This window comes from Trichosurus vulpecula, chromosome 7 (assembly GCF_011100635.1).
Source record: "Trichosurus vulpecula isolate mTriVul1 chromosome 7, mTriVul1.pri, whole genome shotgun sequence".
NCBI lineage: Eukaryota > Metazoa > Chordata > Mammalia > Diprotodontia > Phalangeridae > Trichosurus > Trichosurus vulpecula.
Window position 1 is genome coordinate 1,801,883 of NC_050579.1, and position 24,034 is coordinate 1,825,916.

The 24,034-nt window shown below is 51.7% G+C and overlaps 2 protein-coding genes across 2 annotated transcripts in view; both read right to left on the reverse strand.

Annotated features, from left to right (window-relative positions):
- Window positions 1–13,514, reverse strand: part of RAMP1 (receptor activity modifying protein 1) — a 97,463-nt gene extending 83,949 nt beyond the window's left edge. The window contains exon 1 of the mRNA XM_036768014.1: window positions 13,351–13,514. Within this exon, the coding sequence (XP_036623909.1) occupies window positions 13,351–13,411 (61 nt within the window). The 5' untranslated portion in view covers window positions 13,412–13,514. The remainder of the gene's footprint in view (window positions 1–13,350) is intronic.
- Window positions 13,515–18,422: 4,908 nt separating this feature from the next.
- The window catches only part of RBM44 (RNA binding motif protein 44), a 30,927-nt gene continuing 25,315 nt past the window's right edge, over window positions 18,423–24,034 (reverse strand). The window contains exons 12-15 of the mRNA XM_036766752.1: window positions 23,603–23,897; window positions 21,174–21,319; window positions 20,941–21,085; window positions 18,423–18,502 (exon numbers count right to left, since the gene is read on the reverse strand). Coding sequence (XP_036622647.1) covers window positions 18,434–18,502; window positions 20,941–21,085; window positions 21,174–21,319; window positions 23,603–23,897 — 655 coding nt within the window. The 3' untranslated portion in view covers window positions 18,423–18,433. The remainder of the gene's footprint in view (window positions 18,503–20,940; window positions 21,086–21,173; window positions 21,320–23,602; window positions 23,898–24,034) is intronic.

A 24,034-nucleotide genomic window follows, 5' to 3' on the forward strand; every position in this document is an offset into this window, starting at 1 on the left:
AAAGGCAAACCATCAGATGTTCTGCCCCAAAGTCTGCTGTTCCATTCCTAATTTCCAATTTCCATGCTTCCATGGGCAAGGCCAAAGCTGGGCAAATGACCAATCTTGAATGGGCTGAGAAATTCGTGCTTGCTGCCAGAGTTTTCCACAAGTAAATTAAAAAGGGAAACACCTAAAAGTGCCAAGAGACAAATTCTAACAATTACAATAATAAATAGTATCTTATAAAAAAGAAGAGAGTTGGGTAAAACTGTCCAACATAGTGCCACTTTCTGACAATGTATATGCTGTTCTGGGCCCAGAGTCTGCCACTTCTTGGAAGAGGAGGAGGAGGGAGAGGAAGAGGAGGAGGAGGAGGAGGAGGAGGGAGAGGAGGAGGAGGAGAAGGAGGAGGAGGAGGAGGGAGAGGAGGAGGAGGAGAAGGAGGAGGAGGAGGAGGGAGAGGAGGAGGAGGAGAAGGAGGAAGAGGAAGAAGAAGAGGAGGAGGAGGAGGAGGAAGAGGAGAAGAGGAGGAGGTATGGTTCATTCAAGTCTGCAATAAGAAGATGTTTTAGACCCGGGTCGTTGGGGTGGTGAGTGAGTGCCTGGCTGAGCAGGGCATGGCCCCCAGCCCAACTCACGTTAACCAGAGTTTGGGAGATTTCAAGTATGTTTCCATTTGCAGTTATCGAGAGAGGGAAGTTGATGGCTTTCATTAGAGAATCGGGAAGAATGACGCTGTCCATCCCTGGTCCCGGTGATTTCTCAGGCTGTTCTAGAAGCTCGGCTATGGGCCGTGGCTGTGACCGTCACTGCCCCAAACCAGGACGTTGCTGGACGCTTGTTTTCCGAGTCACCAAATCCCGAGTATTTTCTAGGGATTCATTCCAGAAGGGAGCCTGAGGTTTGGTCTTGAGCGCAGGCCCCCTGCCCTTGGATGATTCTGGGCCACAAGTGACAACATCATATAAGAATCAATGGGGGCCGGGGTGGGGGGAATGCAGATATTTAGCCTGGAGAAGAGAATGATGAGGAGGGAGGGAGGAAAGGGTGAGGAGGGGAAGGATGGGCTAGCACGTGGTCAGGGGGATTTGGCCTGGTCCCAGAGGGTAGAATAAAGCAGCAATGGGGGAGGGGCAAAGAGCCAGATCCAGGGTTGAAGTCAGGAGGCACTTCCTGACAGGGGGAGCTGTCCCACCGTGCGCTGGGGTAGCAGGGCCTCCCTTCAGCTGAGGCTTTAAGCAGAGGCTGCTGGGATGCCGGCTGGCCCCTCCAGGGGAGGTCCTTATGCTGATTCAGGCTGAATAAATGGCCTCTGAGGTCCCTTCCAGCTCCACAGTTCTGGGATCCTCAGGCACATGGTCAGAGAATACCCTCTCCTCCCTCATTACCAGGTGAGGAAACGAGGCCAGAGAGCTCAGTGGCATCCCCTCCGTAAGTTAGACTCTGAGCTCCCTGAAGGCAGGGACTGTTTTTGTCTTCTTTTCTACCTCCAGGGTTCAGCATGGTTCCTGGTACACAGTAAGCGCTTAATAAATTCTTCTTCTGGTCCTTGTGAATGATTGCACAACCAGTGAGTGAGAACCAAGACTGGCCCCCAAGTGATCATGAGGGTGGCGTAGTGCTAAACATGTGGTTGGGGATCCTGGGTTCGAATCTCTGCTCTGCCACTTAACGGCTCCTCTGTTTCCAAACCCAGGGCTCTTCTGGATCATCCCTAAGTCCTGCAGGGTCTGTGACTAGGGCTGAGCAAGGCTTCACCAGATGGAGAGAGGAGAGCTCACCCTTGCTGTCCCCCCTGGCATCCTGGGGATTCGGATGGTGCAGAGGACCCACCGTGTCCTGCTCAAGCTCTTTCTTTGGTCAGGGGTTGAAGCCCCGACTTCCATGACCAAGACAGAGGAATCCCTTCCTTCTGAACAACTCCAATATGCAATTGGCTAGCAAGCCCCAAAACCACAGCATCCGTGAAAGGCGATCGTTCATGCTTCTGGTCCCAGCCCAAAGACCTAGAGACAGAACTGAACGACCCCATTCTCTTTGGCATCAGCCGGCCCAAGATGAGTGGTGCTGGGTACCAGAAGGGGAAGGATGGAGGGGCCACAGAGAAAGAGGCAGTGTGGCATTTGAGAAACACCACCAGGTTTGGAGTCAGTGGAGCTAGGCTGGAAATCCAAGCTGGGTCATCCCAGGTGAGGTGTTTGACCCCTCTGGGCTTTGGTTCCTTTGTCTGTAAAATGAGAAGGATGGACTAGATGCCCTGTAAGAAGCAGCTGGGTCAGGAATCTGGAGGCAGGAAGACCTGAGTTCAAATCCAGCCTCAAACATGTACTAGTTGTGTGACCCTGGGTAAGTCACTTAACCCTATTTGCCTCAGTCTCTTCATGTGTAAAATGGGGGATGCTAATGACAGTGTCTATGTCCCAGGATTATTATGAGGATCCAATGAGATATTTGTGAAGCGGCTGGGCTACAGTGGATCCACCTCCAAGTCCATGATCCTGTGTCCTGATGGCCTCATCCCTTCCTCCCTCCTCCCGATCAGGGGACATTTCTTTTATGAGCAGTTTGTTTGGGGAGTTTGAAGTGGGAAGGTTTAAGGGGGAGATGGAGATCCACAGAGCAGAAGGATCTTCCCTGTGTCACCCAGGTCCAGTGATTAGAAATCCACTTCTCTCCCAGGAGGGAGGAATTCTTCCTTAGTGGTGGAGGGGGAAGGAGAGGGGGAGGGGACCTCTTTTCCTTCCAGAAGAGCATTCTCTCATTTGAGCCTCACAATGTCCCCAGGAGGGGGCTACAGTGGCTATTACTATCCCACTTTGCAGAGGAGGAAACTGAGGGTCAGTGAAACGTCTTGTCCAGAGTCACAGAGTTAGGAAGGGTCAGGGGCAGGATTCAAACTCAGGTCTCACTAGACTCCCCAGTGTCACCAAGCTGCTTCTCCACCTCCCCCGCCCCCATCATCTCAGCTGATCAGAGCATTGCTGTAGTCACAAAGCTCCCTCCCCTGGACCACCCTCTCCTGACTGGGTCAGGCTGGTCCCACCCTAAGGCCCTGGTGGAGCCCCCACTCCATTTCTAAGGCAGCAGGCTCATCACCTCCAGGCCCCGAGTGGGAGGCTCGAAGGAGTCCATGGGCCAGCCCAAGGGATGGAGTCAGGGAGTGAAGAGAGAGACCAAATAACACCCAGGCCGGGCTTCTGGTCACTCTGTGGCTCTCCCTTTTGCTCTGAGGCTGCAAACAGCAGCTCTGTCAGGGTCCACACCTCTCCTCTACCCTTGCCCAATCAGGACTCGAAGGCACGGCTAAAGAAAAGGTTGAAATGAAAACATCTCAGGAAAAAAGTATTTTCCTCCATCACAAAGCTTTATTATAGCAAGATGAATCACCCCTTGTGTGTGTGTGTGTGTGTGTGTGTGCGCGCGCGCGCGCGCGCGCGCCTGGGCACAAGCCATCAGCCTTGATCACCACCTCTCCTTCCCCCTTCCTTCTAAGTGGGTTTGAATCCTGGCCTGGCCACCCAACACCTGTGTGACCCCAGGAAGTTGTTTCTTTCCTCATCCCTAAAATGTGGTCCCTTCTAGCTTTAAATTGATGTTCTTAGGTCATTGGATGTTATTCAACATCTTTGGGACTCAGTTTCCTCATCTGTAAACTGAAGGATCCTTATGATCCTTCTGGTTCAGGGATCTTGTTAGAAAAAAAAAGAATCTTAAAAGGCAAGCAGACTGGAGTCAGGCAGACCTGAGTTCAAATCTGGCCTCAGACACTTACTAGCCGTGTGACCCTAGGATTGTCACTTGACCCCCTCTCCCCTCCCCCCAAAAGGCAGGTAGAAGCTGCTTTTTTAGTTACCAAACTGCCCCCCTTCCAAGGCATGACATTCAGTTCTCTTCAGTGCTGTTCAGAGAGCAGATTTCCCTGTCTTGGTATAATTCCGGGGAGAACCAAACACACTCTCTGACTTTCTGAAGAACCTTTCATCTCCCAGGATGGGAGGAGTTTAATAATACCAAGCCATTCATCTTTCTAGGCCCTTGGGAGGGAAGAAGGTGTCAGGGACTGATCCCGTGCCCTGATAAACTTGGCTGGAAACCGAGAGGCGGAGAGTTCCAGCCTTGACCAGACCCAGCAGCTCTGGGGGGGTGCCCAGACCTAGAAGGGGCTCAGAAACAGGATCTCATGACCCAATCCTCTTTGGGGCTTCTTGCCCTGACTGCTGTCCCAGCTCGGCCACCAACTGGCTGAGTTACCCTAGAACTACCCCGTGCCTCAGCTTCTCCATTTATAAAATGAAAAAATGAGGCCCACCGATGGGAAGTAACTTGGCTGAGGTCACAATGGTAGCAATTGAGATTGGAGCCCTGGTCTTCAGAATCTAGCCCCAGCATCCTTGAGAACGCTGATACCAAAGGAGCACAGACTTAGGGAGTGCTAGGGTTCAGCTCATTCATTCATTCATTAAGTCCACACTGAGCTCTGACTCTGCGCAGGCAGTTGGCTGGGAGCTGGGAATACGAACCCTCCAAACCACAAAGTCACTTCTCTCAAGGAGTTTATGTCGCGAACAGATAAATAAATGTAAAGCAGACACAAGGTCATTGGGAGGGCCTGGGGTTGGGGCACGAGGAAGCGGGAGACCCAGCAAGGTGCTGACAGAAGCCAGAAATCCCTCAAGGCACAGATACAGGGGGGGCATTCCAGGCTTGGACACAGGCTGCACAAAAACGAAGAGGCTGGTCTGGGCCAGCAGCCCTTAGCTGCCTCCTTTGTCCTCATCTATTTTTCACTACAAGGCTTCCTTGGTGGGGCTGTTCCTGTCACATAAACATGTGATGACAAAACAGGCCCACTGAGGCCCAGAATAGCTTCCAGTCCCAGTGGGTGACAGTCTCCAGAACCACTGCCGTATAAGGTACCAGAGCTGGCCAAGGGCTAGAGTCTACTACTATGCAAGCGTTTCTTTTATTAATCCTATTATCAACAGCTAAAGGAGCGTAGCCCAGAGAATTATAAGGAATGATAACATCACGTGGATGTTCATATCATTAATGTTATTAATTGGCGAAAGGATTGAGGCATGAGATTTAAAAATCACCTAGAAATGACACAAGGCAGCACAGCTACCAGAGTGGACCTGAATCTTCCTGATGGAAGACCCGAGTTTGAATCCTGCCTCTGATATTTACTCCTGTGGCCGGGGTAAATCCCTTCTCTCGTCTGGGTCTTGGCTCTTTAGCCACAAAATGCAGGAGATGAGAACCAGTTTGGGACAGTGGAAAGAGGGTTGGATTTGCCAAGACAATTCCCAAACGGAAAATGCCAACCACATCCACGGAATGCAGATCACAGCAGACTATTTTCATTTTGCTTTTTGGTTTTTTTTTCTTTTGGCTTTTCCTTTTGTTCTGAATCTTCTTTTGCAACATGACTAATGTGGAAATATGTTTAACATGATTGTACACGTATGAACCATAGCAGATTGCACACTATCTTGGGGAGGAGGGAGGGAAGGGAGGGAGGGAGAAAAATTTGGAACTCGAAATCTTACAAAAAAGAATGTTGAAATACTTTTATATGCAATTGGACAAAAATAAAATAACATTAAGGAAAGTGAAATTAAAAAGAGTGTTGGATTTGAAATCAAAGGCTCTGGGTTCAAATCCCAGCTCTCTACTTTCCCTACTCTGTGGGACTCTGGGCAAGTCACCAGATGAGCTCCAAGGTCCCTTCAGGTCCCATAACTATTCGTAGAGTTAGACTCTCTACTCCAGGACCGGCTTTGGTTCTGCACAGCCCAGCCTCAGCTCCTCTCTCCTAACAATCCCAACTTCCATCTCTATTGGCAGTGAGGTTCGTCTACAGGACAAGCATCTACCCCCTTTGCCTACCTGAGGGAGGCACGGTGAGAGGGTGAGGGCGGCAATCACCAGTTTCAAGTGGGCAAAGGGGTAGAAGAAATACTCATCCTGATGGAAGGTTTGTAGAAAGGTCCACTTACCCTGGGAAATGTGGGTCGTACTACACCTGACCCATCCTCTTAAGCTGATTCTGTTTGATGGCAGAAACATGGCAATGCCTCAGTGCCCAGTGCCCGCCCCATTTCCACCTCCAAGTCCCAAGGGCATATTAATTGAAAAGCAGACAAGCGATAAGCAGAAATCAAAGGAGCAAACATGGCAGGAGGGTGGAATGACATTGACACAGGACTCTCAGGTTACCGAGTACTTTACAGTCTTTGTCTCATTTCATCCCCACAATAACCCTAGAGGGCACCATACCCATTTTATAGGACAAAACTGAGGCTCAAAGAGGTTGAAGACTCCTCCATGGTCTCACGGCTAGGAAATTCTGGAAGTGGAAATTGAACCCAGGACCAGCACTCTGTGTGGTGCTTCTGGGGAATCAAATGCTGGTTATTTAGGGTTATAGATTTAGAACTCAAAGGAACCTCAGAGGCTATCGAGTCAAACCCTTTCCGCTCATTTTACAGTTGGGGAAACTAAGGCTCATGAGATGTGAATTGATTTGCCTGAGGTCACTCAGTATGGGTCAGAAGCAGTATTTGAACCCAGATCCTCAAATCTGATCCAAAGTCAGGGCTGTCTCCACCATCCCACACTCAAAGGACTTAGATTTGTTTTGTTTGGTTCTAGAGGGAAGCTATAGTGAACCCAATTTAGACCCTCATTAGGAAATGCTTCTTGACAATTGGAACTGTCCCAGCATGAACTGGGCCATCATGGGAAGGAGTGGGCATAAGACCCTCGGCTGGGCACGTTTGTATGGGAGCCGGCAGTGTTCCGGTGTGGGGACAGGCTGAAGTCCCATCTGCTGCTGAGATTCTCTGAAAAAGTCTGGTTGTTTGGTCCCAGGAAATGGCTTCTAGTACACTGACCACATAGGCGGAGCAATGCTACAAATGGTCAACAGGGGGCTCCCAAGTTGGGCGACTCAAGGTTCACCAACCTTGGTCTCTTCTCAAGTGACTGTTAGGGGGATGGAACTGGCCCCAGCTGGTGCAGTTAGAAGTAAATTTTAGCAAGGACATGGATGAACTGGAGAATGGCTAGAGGAGGGTAAAGGGCCCTGAGTTCAAAATAGAGCAGTCATTGAGTGTTTACCCTGTGCCAGGCACCGTGCTGAGAGAAGATGGGAAGAATGAAGTCTGGATTCTAATTCAGGAAGAGAATATACAAAAGGGAGCCACAGGAAGTATGGATGCTTACCCTGGAGAGAAGAAGGCACAGAGGAGATAGAGGTAAGAAGGGCAGGTATTGCAGACACCCCGGGAAAAGGTGCAGAGAGGGTAAATGGAATACCAGGTAGCAGGAACAGCAATTAAGCCAGCCAGCGACCCTTTGTGAAAGCAAGAGACAACAGCCTGATTTGGGAAGGAGGAAAAAAAAATCTGTAGGCCAAACATTCTGGAGGAAACATGCACGCCCTTAGATCATTGGGAGATGCCCATTCTGCACATCTTCCAGGGCCAAGAGCCATGATTCATAGCTAGCATCCTTCCTGGAGTGTCAGCTCTCAGGCTGTGTGTGGGCACCTCCTCTCTCCTTCTCCCTCTGAACCACCTCCACCTCTGTTGCTGCTGAGCAAAGCTGAGCTCTAAGGTGGCTGAGCTATCCCCTGGAGACAGCCAGCTTGGGCCAGGGGGATGTTCTACCCAGCAGCACCTCACTTTGAGCAAGTAGCATCATCCTGACCCAGAGCCAGAGACTTTCTTTGCAAACAAGCTGCTGGAAAGAGGACTCGGGCCTGAGCATCAGCTTTGCTGTTTTAATCAGTTTCTAGGAAATGAATTTTGCAGGGGTTTGTGATGGAGAGCGTCCATGGTGGGCAGGGTTTCTGTTCCCAGATGCTGCTGCCTCATCCATCCCCAAGGACATTCGCCAGCAGTTACAGGACACCAAAAGTCAGGGGCAAAAGCAGACAGAGGCCCCCTCAGGCAGAGGGAAGCAAAAGCACCAGGCTCAGTTCTGGGTCAGATTTCACCTGAAAGCAAGACCAAGGCCCTCTTTATAAGCTGGGGGAAAAGAGACATCACGTGTGTGAGGGTGTATGTGTGCACATGTGTGTATGTGTGTGCGTGTACATATGTGTGTCTGTGTGTGCATGTGTGTGTATCTGTGTGTGTCTGTCTCTGTGTGTGAGTGTGCATGCCTGTGTGTCTGTGTGTGAGTGTATGTGCATGTATGTGTATGTGTGTGTGTGTCTGTCTGTGTGCATGTGCATGTGTGTCTGTTTCTCTGTGTGTGCGTATGCATATGTGCGAGCGTGCCGACCACCCTGGCTTAGAAGCCGAGCCTCCTACAGGAGCTCTGGCTCGGTAACTGCAGCCTTGGGAGTCACTCCTGTTCTTTCCTTCACCTTTCTGGGCCTCAGTTTCCCCCCGGTGAGCTCAGTCCTGAAGAAGGCATGAGACGCCTCCCTATCTTTGCAGAAGTATGGGGGAGGGAGGGCACAGAGGTGGGGGCTGGGTGAGAGAATCTATGGGTGAGTATGGAAGCCTGCAATGGCCTTGTGGATACAGTGCTGGACTGGAAGTCTGCAAGACCCGGTTTCAAACTGCGCCTCAGATGGTTTCTAGCTGTGAGACCTTGGGCAAGTCACTGGCCCTCTCTAAGGCTCAGTCTCCCCTTCTGTAAAATAAGGAGACCAGACCTTACCATATGACTGACTCCTAAGGCCCCTTCCAACGCGAATGTGGAACCATGTCACTACTGGACAAGGTGGGTCAATTTTGCTGAACCTCTATCTCTCCTCCCCCAGTACTTCCTTTTTCATTCTGCTGCAGGGGAGAGATGGGAGCAGAAGATATTGGGAAAGGAAGAAAAAAAGAGCCATCAATAGACATTGGTTTAAAGTGAGTGGTTTGCACCGAGGGAATTTTAACCCTTCCAGCTCTATCATCAGTCATTTAAAAAAATGCGCTTTTGGACAACAAGTCATATCATTTCTCCGACCTCAGTTTCCTCATTTGTAAACTGGGAATATGAATATTTGTGAGAGGCAGCATTTAAGTAGATGGAGAGCAAGCTTTGGAGGCAGGAAGACTACCTGGGTTCAAGCTGTGTGACCCTGGGCAAGACACTTAAAACCTTGGTGTCCTAGATACCTCTCAACGATAATTACTTGTTGTTTAGATATGTGGTGGATCTGTATTAGTGAAGGGAGTTTCTGCAGTGGGAGTCACTGCATATAGCAAATGACATCATAGGTCCAGACCAAAATCAAATAATGAAAGTCATATTTGTGTCTGGCTCTTCTGAACCCCATTTGGGGTTTTCTTGGCAAAGATACTGGAGGGGTTTGCCATTTCCTTCTCTGGCTAACTTTACAGATGAGGAAACTGAGGCAAACAAGGTGAAGCGACTTGTCCAGGGTCACACAGCTAGTAAGTGTCTGAGGCCAGATATGAACTCAGGAAGATGAGTCTTGTTGACTCCAGGCATGGGTCTTTATCCGTTGCAGCGCCACCTAGCTGTACTCCATGAAACATTGTAACCCTACACTTTCCTCCTCTATTAAATGGTCCTAAGAAGAGCACCTCCCTTCCTAATCTAATAAGATCATTTATGTAAAGAGCTTAGCAAACCTTAAGCTACCATGGGGTGTGTGTGCAAAGCTGTGATTTCATCGGTGTCTGGGCCAGTGTAGACCAGTAGGAATCTACCTCAATTTCTGGTCTCGGACAGTTGATTAGGACATGAAGAAGCTGGGAAATAGCAACAGGGATTTGATTAGTGTAGGGAGCTTCCAATGAGGAAATTCCCTCCACCAATGCGGGTCAGCATCTTCCCTGCAAAGTATCGTCTTAGACTTGGGCCCCAGAGGATCTCCGTCCCCAATCTAACTGCTGATACAAAGATGAAAGGCACCGATGGATTGGCTTTTGTTTTCGTTTGTTTGCCTTTAAAAAGAATGCTGGCTCCTTGAGGACAGGGACCATTTCATTCTATCTTGGTACTGACAGGCGAATTCTAGGTGGTGTTCAAGCGATCAACAAGCATTAAGTAAGTGCCTATTCTGCTGGGGAAGAATTTACAATACAACACCGGGCCAAAAAACCAAACCAGTCTCTGCTCTCAAGGAGCTCGCATTTTAAAATAGCATCGAAATGAATCAAACCCTATTTTACAGATGAGGAAACTGAGGCTCAGAGTACATGGTACTTCAGGATCACACATTTAGTCTGAAGTGGGATCTGAAACTAGCCTTGCTCTTCCAAATGACTTCCCAAGAAGGACCTAGGTGTAAATGATGGTAAGGAAGGGGGAGGGGGGAGAAAGAGAAACAATCTCTATTTAAACTAGGGGTGGGGAACCTGCGGCCCTCTAGGTCCTCAAGTGCAGCCCTTTGACTGAATCCAAACTTTACAGAACAAATCCCCTTCATAAAAGGATTCCCTCTATAAAACTTGGACTCTGTCAAAATGCCTACCCAAGGACCTAGAAGGCCACATATGGCCTCAAGGCCGCAGGTTCCCTACCCCTGGTAAACAAAGGACATTTTACCTTAAAGAACTTTTTTTGGGGGGGCATTTTATTGTCATTACATTTTCTTTGGGGGGGGGGCGTGAGGTTGGAGAGGCTGTGTTTCATCTGCATAGAACATTCTCATCGTGGAATGGACCTCTACTGACTACGTTACCACTCTCTCCCCTCCAGTCTCCACATTCTCAACATAGCCAGGCCCGCCCCATTTTCTGGGCTTGAGGCAGGACCCAAGGGGACTTTCTTGTTCAAACACAGATGGATGGGCTGGCCAATCCTGCATCCCAGACGGAAGAGCAGACTGGCCTGGAATGCTCAAGTCAGAGGGGAGCTGCCACGTGGAGGGTTTCACATAGCTTAACCCCACTTACAAAAGGATGCCTGAGATCATCTTCCCTTGGAGTCAGGTGAGTTGGCCGCAACCGGGTGGATGGAGAAACTGAGCCTCAGAGAAGGGCCAGGAAGGACCCTGTGAACCCTCTCCAACGTCCTGTCCAGCTCTCTCTGGGCTGTGGTGGAGAGGGAGCCACCCACAACGCCTTCGCAAAGGTGGCAGCAGTGGCGACGTAGCAGCCACAGCCGCGGCGGCGGCTACCCTGGTGCGCCATCCATTCAGCATCTCTGAATCACCACCGGCCAACCAAGGAAGGGCGGCTTGGTCTTTGCCACGCCCAGGTGCTCCAGGGGGCCCTCTACGGACAGCTCCACAGCCCAGTAGCCACCCCGACTACTGCCGGGCCACCTAACAGCTGCCGGCTGGATCCAGGAGCCCTGAAAGCAAGGTGTACCAACGCACTAAGGGCACCTTGGACTGCTTCCCTCCCGGCTGCTCCAGGGGGCCCTCTACGGACAGCTCCACAGCCCAATAGCAACTCCGACCACTGCCGGGCCACCTAACAGCTGCCTGCTGGATCCAGGAGCCCTGAAAGCAAGGTGTACCAACGCATTAAGGGCACCTTGGACTGCGCCCTGCCCAGCTGCTCCAGGAGGTCCCCTGCTGACAGCGCGACAGAAGCCCGGCCAACCCGATAGCTACCTACTCACCCAACAACTGCCCGTTGGGTTTAGGGTCCGCACACAGACATCTGAGCGTCCGCCGGCCCGTTCGAAGGAGCGGGGCTGACCCTGGGAACACCCTTGCTCAACTTGGTCCTCTTGTATCCCACCTGACACACCTCTCCCATTCTTTCCCATCCATGTCTTAGATCGGGGCATGGATCATCCCATCCTTCTCCTTCCCCATAAGCCCTGTGTTATTTCTTTTTTTGGTCCTATTCCACAAAAAAAAGGCTTAAGGATTGTGTGTTGAACCGAGGTACTGCCCAAAAGAGTGCCAGCTAGGCATTGTGAAAGCAAACACCCAAAAGAAACATTCCCTGCCCTCAAGAAATTTACCCCATGGGGATGGTGGGGGGGGAAGGGTATTGCTGTGGGGGGAGAGGGTCATCATGTAGGAGCATTAGTCCAATACGTGGTTCTTTGATTATTTGAGAATGGAGAAGCAGATCAGTTAGGGAAGGAGCATATCACTCAGTTTTTTTGTGTGTGTCCTGGACCTCTTTGGTTTTTTGCTTCTTCATTCCCCGCCCGGCCCCCCCCCCCCCATCTTAGATTTGGCTTCTTTCCCTCTCACTATCTTTCCTACCCCATAAAACAAGAAAAATAGAGCCCCTGTTACAATCGTGCAGAGTCAACCAAAAGCATTTCTCACCCTGGCCATATCCGGACCTCTTTGGCAGGTCTGGGGTGGTCTGCGGCCCCCGTTTAGAATCACGGTGAGTTTTTAAACATCCCAATAGAAGAAAATAATTGATTTCAGTTAGAAATAAATGAAAATAAAAATGTCACCTCCCCTCTCCAATCCAAGTTCATGGACCTCCTGAAATCTATCTCTAGAGCCTTTGGAGGTCTGTGGACCCCAGGGTGGGAGATGACACTTCCCTGGGAGCTCTAAGTAGGTCAGTTGGCCCGAATGTATAGAGCGCGCATGAAGAGGGTAATAAGAAACGCGCCAGGAAAGGTAGATTGGAGCCAGACTGGGGAGGGCTTTACATGTCGCATCTGGCTGCAGCTGTCTCAGCCAGACCTGGATTAAGCCCTTTGTAAGATGGGGTGCTGGGGTTTCTGTTCTCCAGCTTAAGAAATGGTTTTTTTTTTCCCCTTCAGAAGCTGAACTCAAACTGGAGGGTGGGACGTGCCTGCTTACCCAGGCCTTTGAGTCCAAGATCCACCCAAGCCTGGGAGCTGGCAATCTTGGCACCAGAATTATGGGGGGTGGGGTGGGGTGTGAAGCCCTGGAGGAAGAGCCAGGGGAAGGTCTTCCCCACCCCCACCCCCAGGCAGGAGAATTAGACTCAGGTGGAAATCACAAGAGGGTGAGGAGGGGAAGGAGGAAAGAGAGGAAGTAAATGAAGGGGAGGAAGGGAGTGAAGGGGAGGGGAGGGGTCCAGGCAGATTTAGCCCAACATTTGCCCATTCCTCAGCTCAGTTCAGGGCTGCCCGGACTGCTGGAGGAGGGAGGGCAAACTCCCGTTTGGAAATGGGAAACCCTTCTGATTTCCAAGGCGCTTTCCTCACTTTTTCCCACCATCCCCGAAGGGCAAAATCAAGAATTCTCATCCGTTCCCACTTGCACACATAGACACTAAACAGATTACAAAACTGCGGCTTTGATGGTGCAGTGACTCGGCCAGGGTCACACGGCTAGGCAGTGGGAAAGCAGAACGCGAACCTCGGGTTCCAGACTCAGTGCCCAGCACTCTCCGCCCTCCCCGCTTCCCACCCGCGCCCTCACCCCTAGCAGCCAGCCCCTCTCAGAGCCCTGCGATCCCTGCAGCAGCAGCGGTGGCTGTGGCTCACACTTACCCAGGACCAAGCAGACGAAGCCTACCAGAGGTCGACCCAGGGGCATCCGCGGCAGAGCCATGACTGCTCAGACAGAGCTCGGCTCCCCCCAACCTCGGGCAGCCTCCGCAGCAGCAGCAGCAGCAGCAGCCGCCCGCCCGTCAGTCCGCAGGAGGGAGGAGGAAAGGAGGAGGAGGGAAGGAGCCGGGGAGAGGAGGGAGAGGGCGGGGCAGGGGGAGGGGGAAGGGACTGAAGGCAGCCCGAGCAGGGGCAGAAGGGGAGCCTGACAGCCCCACGAGCCAACCACCAGCACCGGGCTAGAGGGCTCCACTGGGAGCAGCCCTCGGCAGGCTTGGTTGGGGACCGGTGGGGGCAGGAGGGCGGAGGGAGACACCTGGGTCCGCGATGGGGACTGGCCGCTTCTCCAGGACCCCCTACCCTCCCACCCAGGTCCCCTGGGTCTGGGCTGGGGGAGGGGAGACTCACACTTAGTTTCCAGGGGCGTGTCTAAATTTAAAGAGGAACCTGAGTTTCCCAAAATAGCCTGGGATGGGAGTGCGGGGCGGGTAGAAGGGAGGGGCGGGCGGGACAGGACTGGCAGCGTTCTGCAAAGTGGGCATCCCCTTGAGGGGCAGGCTTGGGGCCGCGATACTGGCCTGCGGTGAGGGGCGAGGGACCAGGATGTGAGAGCGGGGCAGGCACCTGGCCCGCCGGAGCAGACCCTGCCCCTTCCCCCCTTGAGAGTGAGATGCCACCAAGGACACGAAGGAGCTAGTGACAGTCCTTCACCCTCCCTGCCGCTGACTGGATAGATTTGGTTGTATATTAGCCTGAGTCGCGCCCCCCCCCCCGCCCTTTTCTTCCCCCCCCCACCCCAGTCATGCAAGCTTCTTGGGGGCATGGAGGGAATGTTGGGGGGTTGGCTGTCCCCCGCACCCGGTGGGGGCTTGATAAATGATTAGTTTGCTGATTGAACGCTTATTGATCTGAAGGAGGCTCCCAGGCTCCAGGTACCCTGAGGCATCCAGACTGAGCTTCGGTCAAGACCAAAGACACCAGTCCTCAGCTCTCTCCTGCCCTCCAGGGTGAGTCTCCAGGGTAAACTTTGGCTTTCAAAGCTCTTTGGAACCTGGCCAGTCAATAAGCTGTCATTCTCACCTACTGGGCTAAGTGCTGATACAAAAAGGCAAAAGACAGTCCCTGCCCTCCAGGAGCTTCCAATCTAATGGAAAGAAGCAAACATCTGTGTACAAATAAGTTATGTACAGGATGGTAGGAAATAATTAGCAGAGGGAAGCCTTCCTGTGGAAGTTGGCATTTTAGTTGAAACTTAAAGAAGCCAGGTAGGTCAGTGGCCAGAGCCGAGAAGGGAGAGCTTTCCAGGCATGGGAGATATCCAGAGAGAATGCCCAGGAGGCCTGGGTCACTAGATCCAAGAGTGTCAGGGACCGGAAAGGTGATGAAGGGCTGGGAAGGCAGAGCATTTTCTATTTATTTCTGGAGGTGATAGGGAGCCATTGAGGTTTATGGAGTAGGGGGTGTGTGTCTGACATGATTGGACCTTTGATTTGAGAGAAATCACTTTAGTGCTGAATGGAGGATGGGGTGGGGAGAGACCTGAGGTAGGCAGACGCTATGGTGATAGTCCAGGTATGAGGTGATGAGGGCTGCACTGCGGTGGGGGCAGGGTCAGAGGGAAGATAGGCAGAGGTGAAATCCACAAGAGATGCTGCCGAGGTGAAATTGACAGTCCTTGGCACCATATTGGATTTGGGGGGGTGAGAAAGCTTGGGGATCCCGGAATATCTGGGTTGGGAGCTGAGGGACTGGGAGGATGGGTGCGCTTTGTAGTATTAGGGAAGGTAGATGCCCACTGGACATCCAGTTCAAGATGTCTGAAAGGCAGCTGAAAATATGAGATTGGGCGCCCCCCACCCTTTCCCATTTTAGACTTGACTCCCTCAAACCACCTCTACCATTGACTTCCTTTTAGGTCCTCTCATGAAATCCTCCACCTCCCACCTCTGGGCATTTTCACTGGCTGTCTCCCATACTGGAATGCTTTTCCTCTTCTGCCTCCTGGTTTCTTCTAAAAAGGAAGCTAAAACCACACGTCTTTCTTGGTGGTTCACCTTTCTTTGAGATTACCTCCCATTCACTCTGCAGATATCTTCTTGTTCCTGACCCCATGGACCGTACTGCCCATGGGGTTTTCTTGGCTTACCATTTCCTTCTCCAGTTCGAAACTGAGGCAAACAGGGTTAAGTGACTAGCCCAGGGTCACACAGCTAACAAGTGAGACTGGACTTGAGCTCAGGAAGATGAGTCTTCCTGACTCCAGGCATGGCACTCTATGCACGCACCACTTCTCTGCCTAATTATCTTGTATGTAGTTATTTGAATTTTGTCTCCCCCTTTAGAATGTGTGATCCTTGAGGGCAGAGACCATGTTTTGGCTTGGATTTGGACTTCCAGTGCTTACCACAGTACCTGACACATAGTAGGTACTTAAGAAATGCTTGTGATTGACCTGGTGAGGGTAGGCACAAGACCTAGTTGGGGGTGGCTGCCCTCAGCCAGCCCCTTTTATTTGGAGGCACAGACTGTGCAGCCTGGAGAGATGTCTGAAGATCCAGTCCCAGGGCCAGCACACAGTAGGTACTAAATGTGGGCTGAAGACAACAGGCCAGAAGCTGGCATCAGGCCTGGGAAGGCCATTTGTTCCAGGGATGTGTTGATGTAGTCACTTGCTCCAGTGTCCATCTACTCCACGTGCCAACTCTCCCCTCTGCCCATTTCCCCACCTAATCTGAGCTCCCTGAGAGGAAGGGGGTCCTTCCTCCTATGTCCCCAGCACCTGTGCTTGGCAGGTGTACGATAATGGGTACTTGCTGAATTGATTTTCTGGCCCTGGTAGACACAGGGTATAGGGCCTGGCACCTCCCCTGCTGATGCCAATGAGGCCTGGGCTAGTCTGGAGGAGCGGAAAGGCAAGCTCCAGTCCTACCTTGTGCCGTCTTCCCCACCCCAACTTCTAGGTGAGGAGCAGCAGAAATGAGTTCTCTCCTTACAGGCAGGCTCACCACCTAGCATGCATCTATCATATGGCCACCTTGGACTCCGCTCCCCGGGGCTGGGGGAGGTGTTAGGTCTCTCCTGGTGTTCCTTGTCCCCCCTCTCCCTGCCCCCCAGCACAATCACTGCCCCACTCCTCGGCAAACTTGGATGCTGTTCTTGGATTCCAAAGGCTCCTGCCTCCCTCTGTCCACACAGCCTAAAGGTCTGCTGCCATCTGTTGGTGGCTTAGGGAACTTTCAGGATGAGGCACCCACCCTGGTTCCCCTTCTTACTTAGCCTGAATGGATGTTGTTAGGAAGCGATTAAAATCTGACAGAACATCCATAAGTCATAGCGCCCACGACAAGTCCCCAGGGGCTGACGAGCCTCCCAGGGGGCTCCAAACTGAGGGAGGGTTTATCAGCCATCTGTGACCTTCACACAGTGACCCCACGGACGTGGCTCTCTGTCCTGGTGGGTCCAGCCCACTCTCAAGCCAAGCGCTTGACCATCTCCCCAAGTGGATTGTGGATTTCACTCAAGTATTTATGATTGGACTTCTTTAAAATCATGGAATCCTTGAGCTGGGTCACCTACTCCAACCTACCGCCCAACAGCACTAACCATTTATTAACTATTGTTTGAATCCCATGAGCTCATTTTTGTCTAATTCTCTAAGGGCCAAATATGATGCCAAAGATAAGAAAGGCAGTGTGGGGCCTACTGGGTGGCCGGCTGACCTCTGGGGCCTCAGGCCACACTCTCAAGGCCACTTCAGTTTCAGTCCTGTGGCTTATCTGCCCTGATAGAAGGGGGCGCCCAACAATGAAACCCCAGGTCTACACTCTAGACCCCTGGCTCTCCCTTCCTACTCTTCCCCAGACCCTCCAAGGAACAAGCTGGTGGAATTTGACTTTGGAACCTGTCGGTTTTCTGGCCTCCCTGGTGCCCTCCTCTTCTTGGACAGCCAGGTCAGGACACCCTCCCGGCCCAACATCAGGAGGTCCCAGCAGGAGGCAGCCTTTCTCTCTCACTGCACAGCTTTCACCGTTCCCGCCTTCCAATCAAACACAGTGTTTTGGTCTCATTGAGTCTGAATGGGAATTCAGAAATACTTAATGACAAAACCCTCAGGAATAAATGGGTTAACCTGCTCTTCCTGGTGCTGCTGGGAGGGTCAATTCTTCAGCTTAATTCTGATACTCTGGTTATCATCAATCAGGGCCAGGACAAAATGGCTGCTTTGTGCCAGAAAGAAGAAAAGGGTGAGAAGGATCAGTGTCTGTCTGGCCAAGACCAAGCATCTTCAAACAGCAGCAGCCCCGACCTCTTCCTCACCACTGCTCATGGAGCAGAGAGGTCAAACACGGCGGTCACACCTGGCCAGCTCTTAAATTCTGAAGAGCAGCCTAAAGCCATTAGCCTAGGTGACGTGGCTGTGACAGCTGGCAGATGCCCACATTGGCAAACAGGAGGATTTTCAGAATTTCCTTCAAAGCTTGGGAGACTAAGTTTTAATAGACTACAGCGTCCTCAGAAGGGACCACAATTCACCAAATACGGATGACCAAGGTGTAATTTTAATGCAGCCAATGCCACTTGAAAACTAAACTTAACCCTCTTAGGTGACCTTTCAACAGCACCCCCAAGGCCCCAGCCAAGGCAACAAACACACCTTGCTGCACTAGGTCCCGCCAAACCAAGCCCATGAGAACAACGGCTTGCTGAGCGTCAGGAGGGGCGCAAGGTGAAAACAAATGAGCGGCCAGAGTGTCAACGCTGCCTGACCCATGGCCCGTAACCAGGGTGCTTGAGCTACTGGACATTCGGGGTTCTTGCTGGGATCAGTCCAGTGGCTTTTCCATCCAAAATGGGGAATGGGCCACAAGGGCAAAGCGACCAGCTGCTCAATGGACACGTGCTGAATCCAAGTGTACAGGAATGAAGCTGCCCCTGCCTGGCCCTCTTGGGACCCCGACCCAGCAGAAAGGGGCTCTGGGCGGAGTCTCGAGGAGCTCCACCTCTTGGATGGGCTTCCATGACGGGTTTATCTTCTACAACTTTCTTCTGAGGACTTTCCTGGCGGAGGAGGCTTCAATAAGGTGCTGGGGAAAGTCTAAGGGACAAGAAGGAAGAAAACAACGGTTAGAGAGAAGGAAAGGTTCCTGCTGCCACTGTGTCCAGGGCAGGCTCCGGAGCCCATCAGGCCAAGGGCTGACTGCCTTGGCTGGTCTGGAGGAGGAGAGGGAAGGGTCAATTCAGGGGAAACTCCACATCTGGGATGGGGCGGGGGGGGGGGGTCACACCGCACATCTGGGTGGTGACACTCTAGGCCACTCCCAAGGCCAGTTCATTCCCTGGGCTATGACTCTGGTTAGTGAGAAGGCAGGAAAGAGCCTGGTGGCTAGACTAAGTCACAGCAGAAATGCCCAGCAGGATGTGCGCCACTGCTTGAGCCGCGGGCCCCTTGCCAGCGGAACAGAGTGTACAACTGCTGCCCTTCCCTACTTCCCTGTGCTAGGTGGTGGCTACACCCTTGAGGCCATACAGCCTAACACCCAAGCTCCTGGCTCCCCTCCCCCACTGAGCTTGTGGCCCACTCAAACCCCTAGATCTTTTTCGCAAACCACCATACCTCCCTTTTTGGCTTGTCCAATTCATTTTCTTTGACCCAAATGTAAAGTCATATTACAGTTCAACCAATTTCACAGAGCCCAGCATGCCAACCAGTCTAGGGCACACCACAGTGCACAGAGCACCTGGTTTGGTGTTAGAAGGTCTGAGTTCAAATGCTGCCCCAGATACTGACTGGCTGTGCAAGCTGGGCAAGGCACGCTGTCTGCCTCTTTCTTCACTGGCAAAATGGGAATCATCGAAGTAGCTCCTTCGCAGAGACGCTGTGAAGATGCCATGAGGTAACATTTGTATGGTGCTTAGCACAGTGTGTGGCACACAGTAGGTGATCTCTAAATGCTCAATCCCTCCCCAGTCAAATCCTGACTCTGTCATCCAGGGTTCCCCAGCTTTGTGCCACCTCTAAATGACTCAAGTCAATCACCTACACTTTAGGCAAGTCCCTGATGGCCGGGCCTGGACTCCCGGGCACTCCAGCATGCAGGGAGCCTCTGGTGCTGACTGCCTGGCACAAGAAGCACACCCTGAGAGAAGGGTCAAGTGACTTAACTTCCCCTGGCCGGGCAGTGGGTCAGGGCAGTAAGGCCCCAGCCGCCCTCAGGAGATTACAAAGCAGGAGGCTGGGCCTCTCCCAAGGGCCTCCCATGGCACTCAGGGCAACTGAAGAGGCTGAGAACCAGAACTGCGCATTTCCTCCGAATTCTCTTGCTAAGACCAAGAAGGGAACAGCCCAACTCAGGCTTCCCAGATGCTCCCAAAGGGCAGGATGGCTGCCCCACACCCAGGGGGGGCAGAGAACACAGTCCAGGCCCTCCCCACAGACCTGTGGGTCTTGCCCCGCCCCCACCCCTTCTCTTTGTCCCAATGCTGGCCTCATTCTGTTTTTGAGGGGCGGGGGCTGGACTGGCTTGAGGCTCCTCCACCACACACCCAGAAGTCTCAAGAACTGAAAAGATATCGGACATCCTGCCGGGAGAGCTCACCTCCTATGAAGAAACGGAGGAGTCTAATAAATTCCAACTGGATATTTCCTTGGAACACAAAAAGCATTTTATCAACTAATTTAAAAAGCCAGAATCTTATCCAGGTGATACGTGTCAAGGACCTGACTTCAGGGCGATCGCGGCCTCTGCTCTTTACCGCCCATGAGACTCCGGGCAAAGCCCTTCCTCTTTCTGGCCCTCAGCTGTCTCAGCGGGCAGCTCCTTGACAAAGGCGTCTTTTAGTTACTGCACTGAATGGCTGAGAAGGGCTAGTCTATCCAAGCAGGTCCTTGCACCCTGTGGCTGTCACCGTGCACAGTGTTCTCCTGGTTCTGCTCGCTTCACTCTCCATCTGTTCCTAAGTCTTGTCATGGCTTAACCACCCTCTTTTCACTCCTCAGAGCACAATCGTACGCCATCACATTCGCTGCCACAACTCGTTCAGCCATTCCCCAATGGACGGACATCCCCCATGATTTCCAAGTCTTTGCCATCACAAAAAGAGCTGCTATAGGCCCTTTCTTACCTCTTTAGTGATCTCTTTGGGATACAGACCTAGTTGTGGCATTGCTAGATCAAAGCTGTACACTTTTATGGAGCTTTGGGCATAGTTCCAAATAGCCCATTAGTTCACAACTCCACCAACAATGCATCAGTGTTCTAATTTCCCCACATCCCCTCCAACATTTGTCATTTTCCCTTTCTGTCATATTAGCCCATCGGACAGATGTGAGGTGGTACCTCTGAGTTGATGTGCATTTCTCTAATCAATGGGGTTTTAGAGCATGTTTTCACAGACCTGCTGGACCAGCTCTTGAGATTCTAAATCCCATGACACCAAGACTTTTGCACATGGCACACACCCTGGCCTCCTGCCATACAGGCCACGGCCTTTATAAACCTAACACGTCCAAGTGTCAAGACATGAGCTGCTCACCTCTCGGGGCTTCTTCTCTTCCTTTTTGAAGGCAGAGTTTCTCAGGACAGAGGTGGTCATCTCCACTATGGTGGTCAGGGATAAGCCACTCAGAAAACCTTTGTTATTTGTCCTGACCTCTTGGAGGGCATCGATGATGGTGTCTCTAGGTGGGGACAATGAGAGAAACAAAATGGAGACATTCCGAACCCGCCAGTCCTCCAATCTCCCTGCCCTGAAGGTGCTCGGGTTACCTGCTGACATCAGGGTGCAGACCTTCGAGCTTCTTCAGAAGTCTGGTGAAGCTCCCCAGGTTCAAAGTGTTGGGAGGTATGTATGGAAGAGGGGTCTCAGGCAGTAATTTAACAGGCTTATTCTGCTTAAATCCTTTTCTGCCACTCTAGATGAAATGTTCAAAGAAAAAGGAAACATTTTTGTAAACAAAAATTACAGGGTGCAAGAAAAAACTCATCTTGAAATAAATTTAAAACTGTAGTAATGAAAAAATGAAAACCCCATCCTAATAACTGCTGGCACGTCGTAAGGTCTGCAAAGCTCTTTACAAGCACAATCTCGTGGGGTGCTCACGACGACTCTGGGAGGAGACCGTGGCGGAGAGAGGTGAAATGACTCACCCAGGGTCACACCACCAGGAAGCCTTGCCCATTATCCTTTACCACGGGAGACGCCCCAGGGAAGCCAGGCACACTCTCCAATCAGCAGACCCCGTAAGCCTGTATCAGACTCTGCAGAACACGAGCTCCCGAAGCCTGGGGAGGGGGGCTGCCCCTCCATCCGCTCCTTCTCACGACCAAATGACCCGAGACATTTCTGTCTAAAACCGCGTCAGATGTTGGGGTTTGTTCTCGTGCACAACAGTGTCTGAGGCTGGATGAACCCAGGCCTTGCCGACTCCAGCTCCAGTGCCCTACTGACTGTATCATCGAGCCCACTCTACATAATCACATTGACAAATGCAGGAAAGCTTTTAACTGCCACACCCACTTTGATCAAAAAAGCAGCAATCAACGGACCTTTCTGTACCAGGCTAAACGCTGCCCCATCCACAACCAAGAGCTAACATTCGATGGCGCAGACAAACCAGAAGCTTCTCCAGCCAAGGCTGGTCCAAGGGCACCGCTGCTACAGCAAGAAGGCAAGGCAAAGCAACGGAAGGAATGGGCAGTAAAATCACTCACGGCTCCGGATGGTCTACTTGGAGAGCCTCAGAAAGTAAGTAACAATTAAACGACATAATTAAGAAGTTCAAGAAAGCAGCAGGACAGAAAACCAGGTCACACAAAGCGGCAGCTTTTCTGAACCTACCCACGGAACCCAAGAGAAACGGTGAAGAGAAATGTCATTAAAATCACTACAGGATATGTGAAAACGTTCGTGAGGGTTCGAGAGCCACAGAGGAACTCCAGGCCACGAGCACAGCCCTAATGCATGAGTGACTGAACCAGAGAGATCCAAATGCCTGGAGATGAATGACTAGTGTGGGATACACCCAAAGGATAAAAGTGATGCCCCAAGTATCCGGAACCGCACCAAACTACCAACAGGCGACCTCAGGGAGAAATTCACGTGGAGGAAGCAGAGGCCAAAAGCCTCGAGTGGGGCGAGGAAACGTGGGCAGGAAGGGCCTGGCAGCCCCAGACCTCAGACTGTTCTGGGCAGCTGCCCTCACCCCAACCCTTTGGTTAAGAAGAAGAGAGATTAGACACAGCAGCCTCTTGTTCAATAAGCCCCAAGACTGGGATGGTGATGCTACGGACTGCTGGACAAACTGGAAAGGAGTCTGGCAGAAACTCGGTTCAGACCAGCATCTCCCACCATCTCCCCTGATGGGCTCTGCATGGATACATGGCTTGGAGCAGCAGCCTGGTGATCAAGCTAGCTGAGCTAACTGCTTCCAATACAGAAGAACAAGGGATATCACCCAATATATAAAAGGATACAACCAGACAGTTTTAGTCCAAGTTACTAATAACTCTGCGAAAAGATGTTGCAAGTCACCAACACACGAGTGAAAAGCAAATGAAAAACTCCATCAGATGCTGTGAAGACGATAGAAATGGTTGATGGCAAGTGTTTAAGAGGCAGGGGAAGATGGGAGCCTTGGTGCACTTCTGGGGGCGGGGCGCTGAAAATGGGTCAGGCCCTTCTAGAAAGTGTTTTGGAGCTAAGCCCCCAGAGTCAGTGAGCTGTGCACCCACTCGAGCACCTCATATACAAAACTCCTCATCACAGGGGTGGGAAGGGCGCCTATCAGTGGGGAAGGGCTGAACAAATTATGGCAGACAAGGGCAATGGGATATGATGTTGCCTTAAGAAATACAGGAACTCAAGAAGATGCATCAGGGTGATGCAGAGCGATGGAGCAGGACCAGGACAATGAGTCGTCCAAGGGCACCAACACTTTGGTGACAAAGATCCGGAGGAGCATTGGAAAGGGATGGATACAAGGCCCTGCGGGCATTCTGGCTGCACACATCCTGGTCCTGGAGGGGATGCTTCTGCCGAGAGACTTGCCGGTGGTTACTCTGATAATCCAGGAGGACTCTGCTGCCTTTCTGCCATCACCCCTTTTTCAGCATCATCTTTGAACCTGAGGAGGTCTCCGGGTGACACTAAACAGCCTGGGCCTCACCCCGGAGAACAGCCACCACGGAGCACTCACCTTCTGGTCGACTGAAAGATAAGTGTTTTCTTGCTCGGGCCCAGGAGGCCTCAGCACGTGAGCTGGTAACTTAGCAGGTGCCGGGGACGAGCTGGACCCTTTACCGTCCATCGTCGTCTCCTCTAGACCACCGAGGGTGAGCTGGCTTTCGTTCCTGAAGGATGGGGGTGGGGCATTTTCTACAGGGGTCTTGACCAGACGCACATTGACAGACTTCCCATTGATTTCTTTCCCATTCATTTCTTCCACAGCCATCCTCGCCTTGTTAGCTTTTTTAAAAACGAGAGATGCGTACCTGAAACACAAGAGGGACAGGATGTCTTAAAGACAAAAATAAGGGGTGGGTGTGTGTGTGTGTGTGTGTGTGTGTGTGTGTGAAGGGTAAATTATATTTCATTTTAAACATAAATCAACTCGTCAGCTTAATGAATT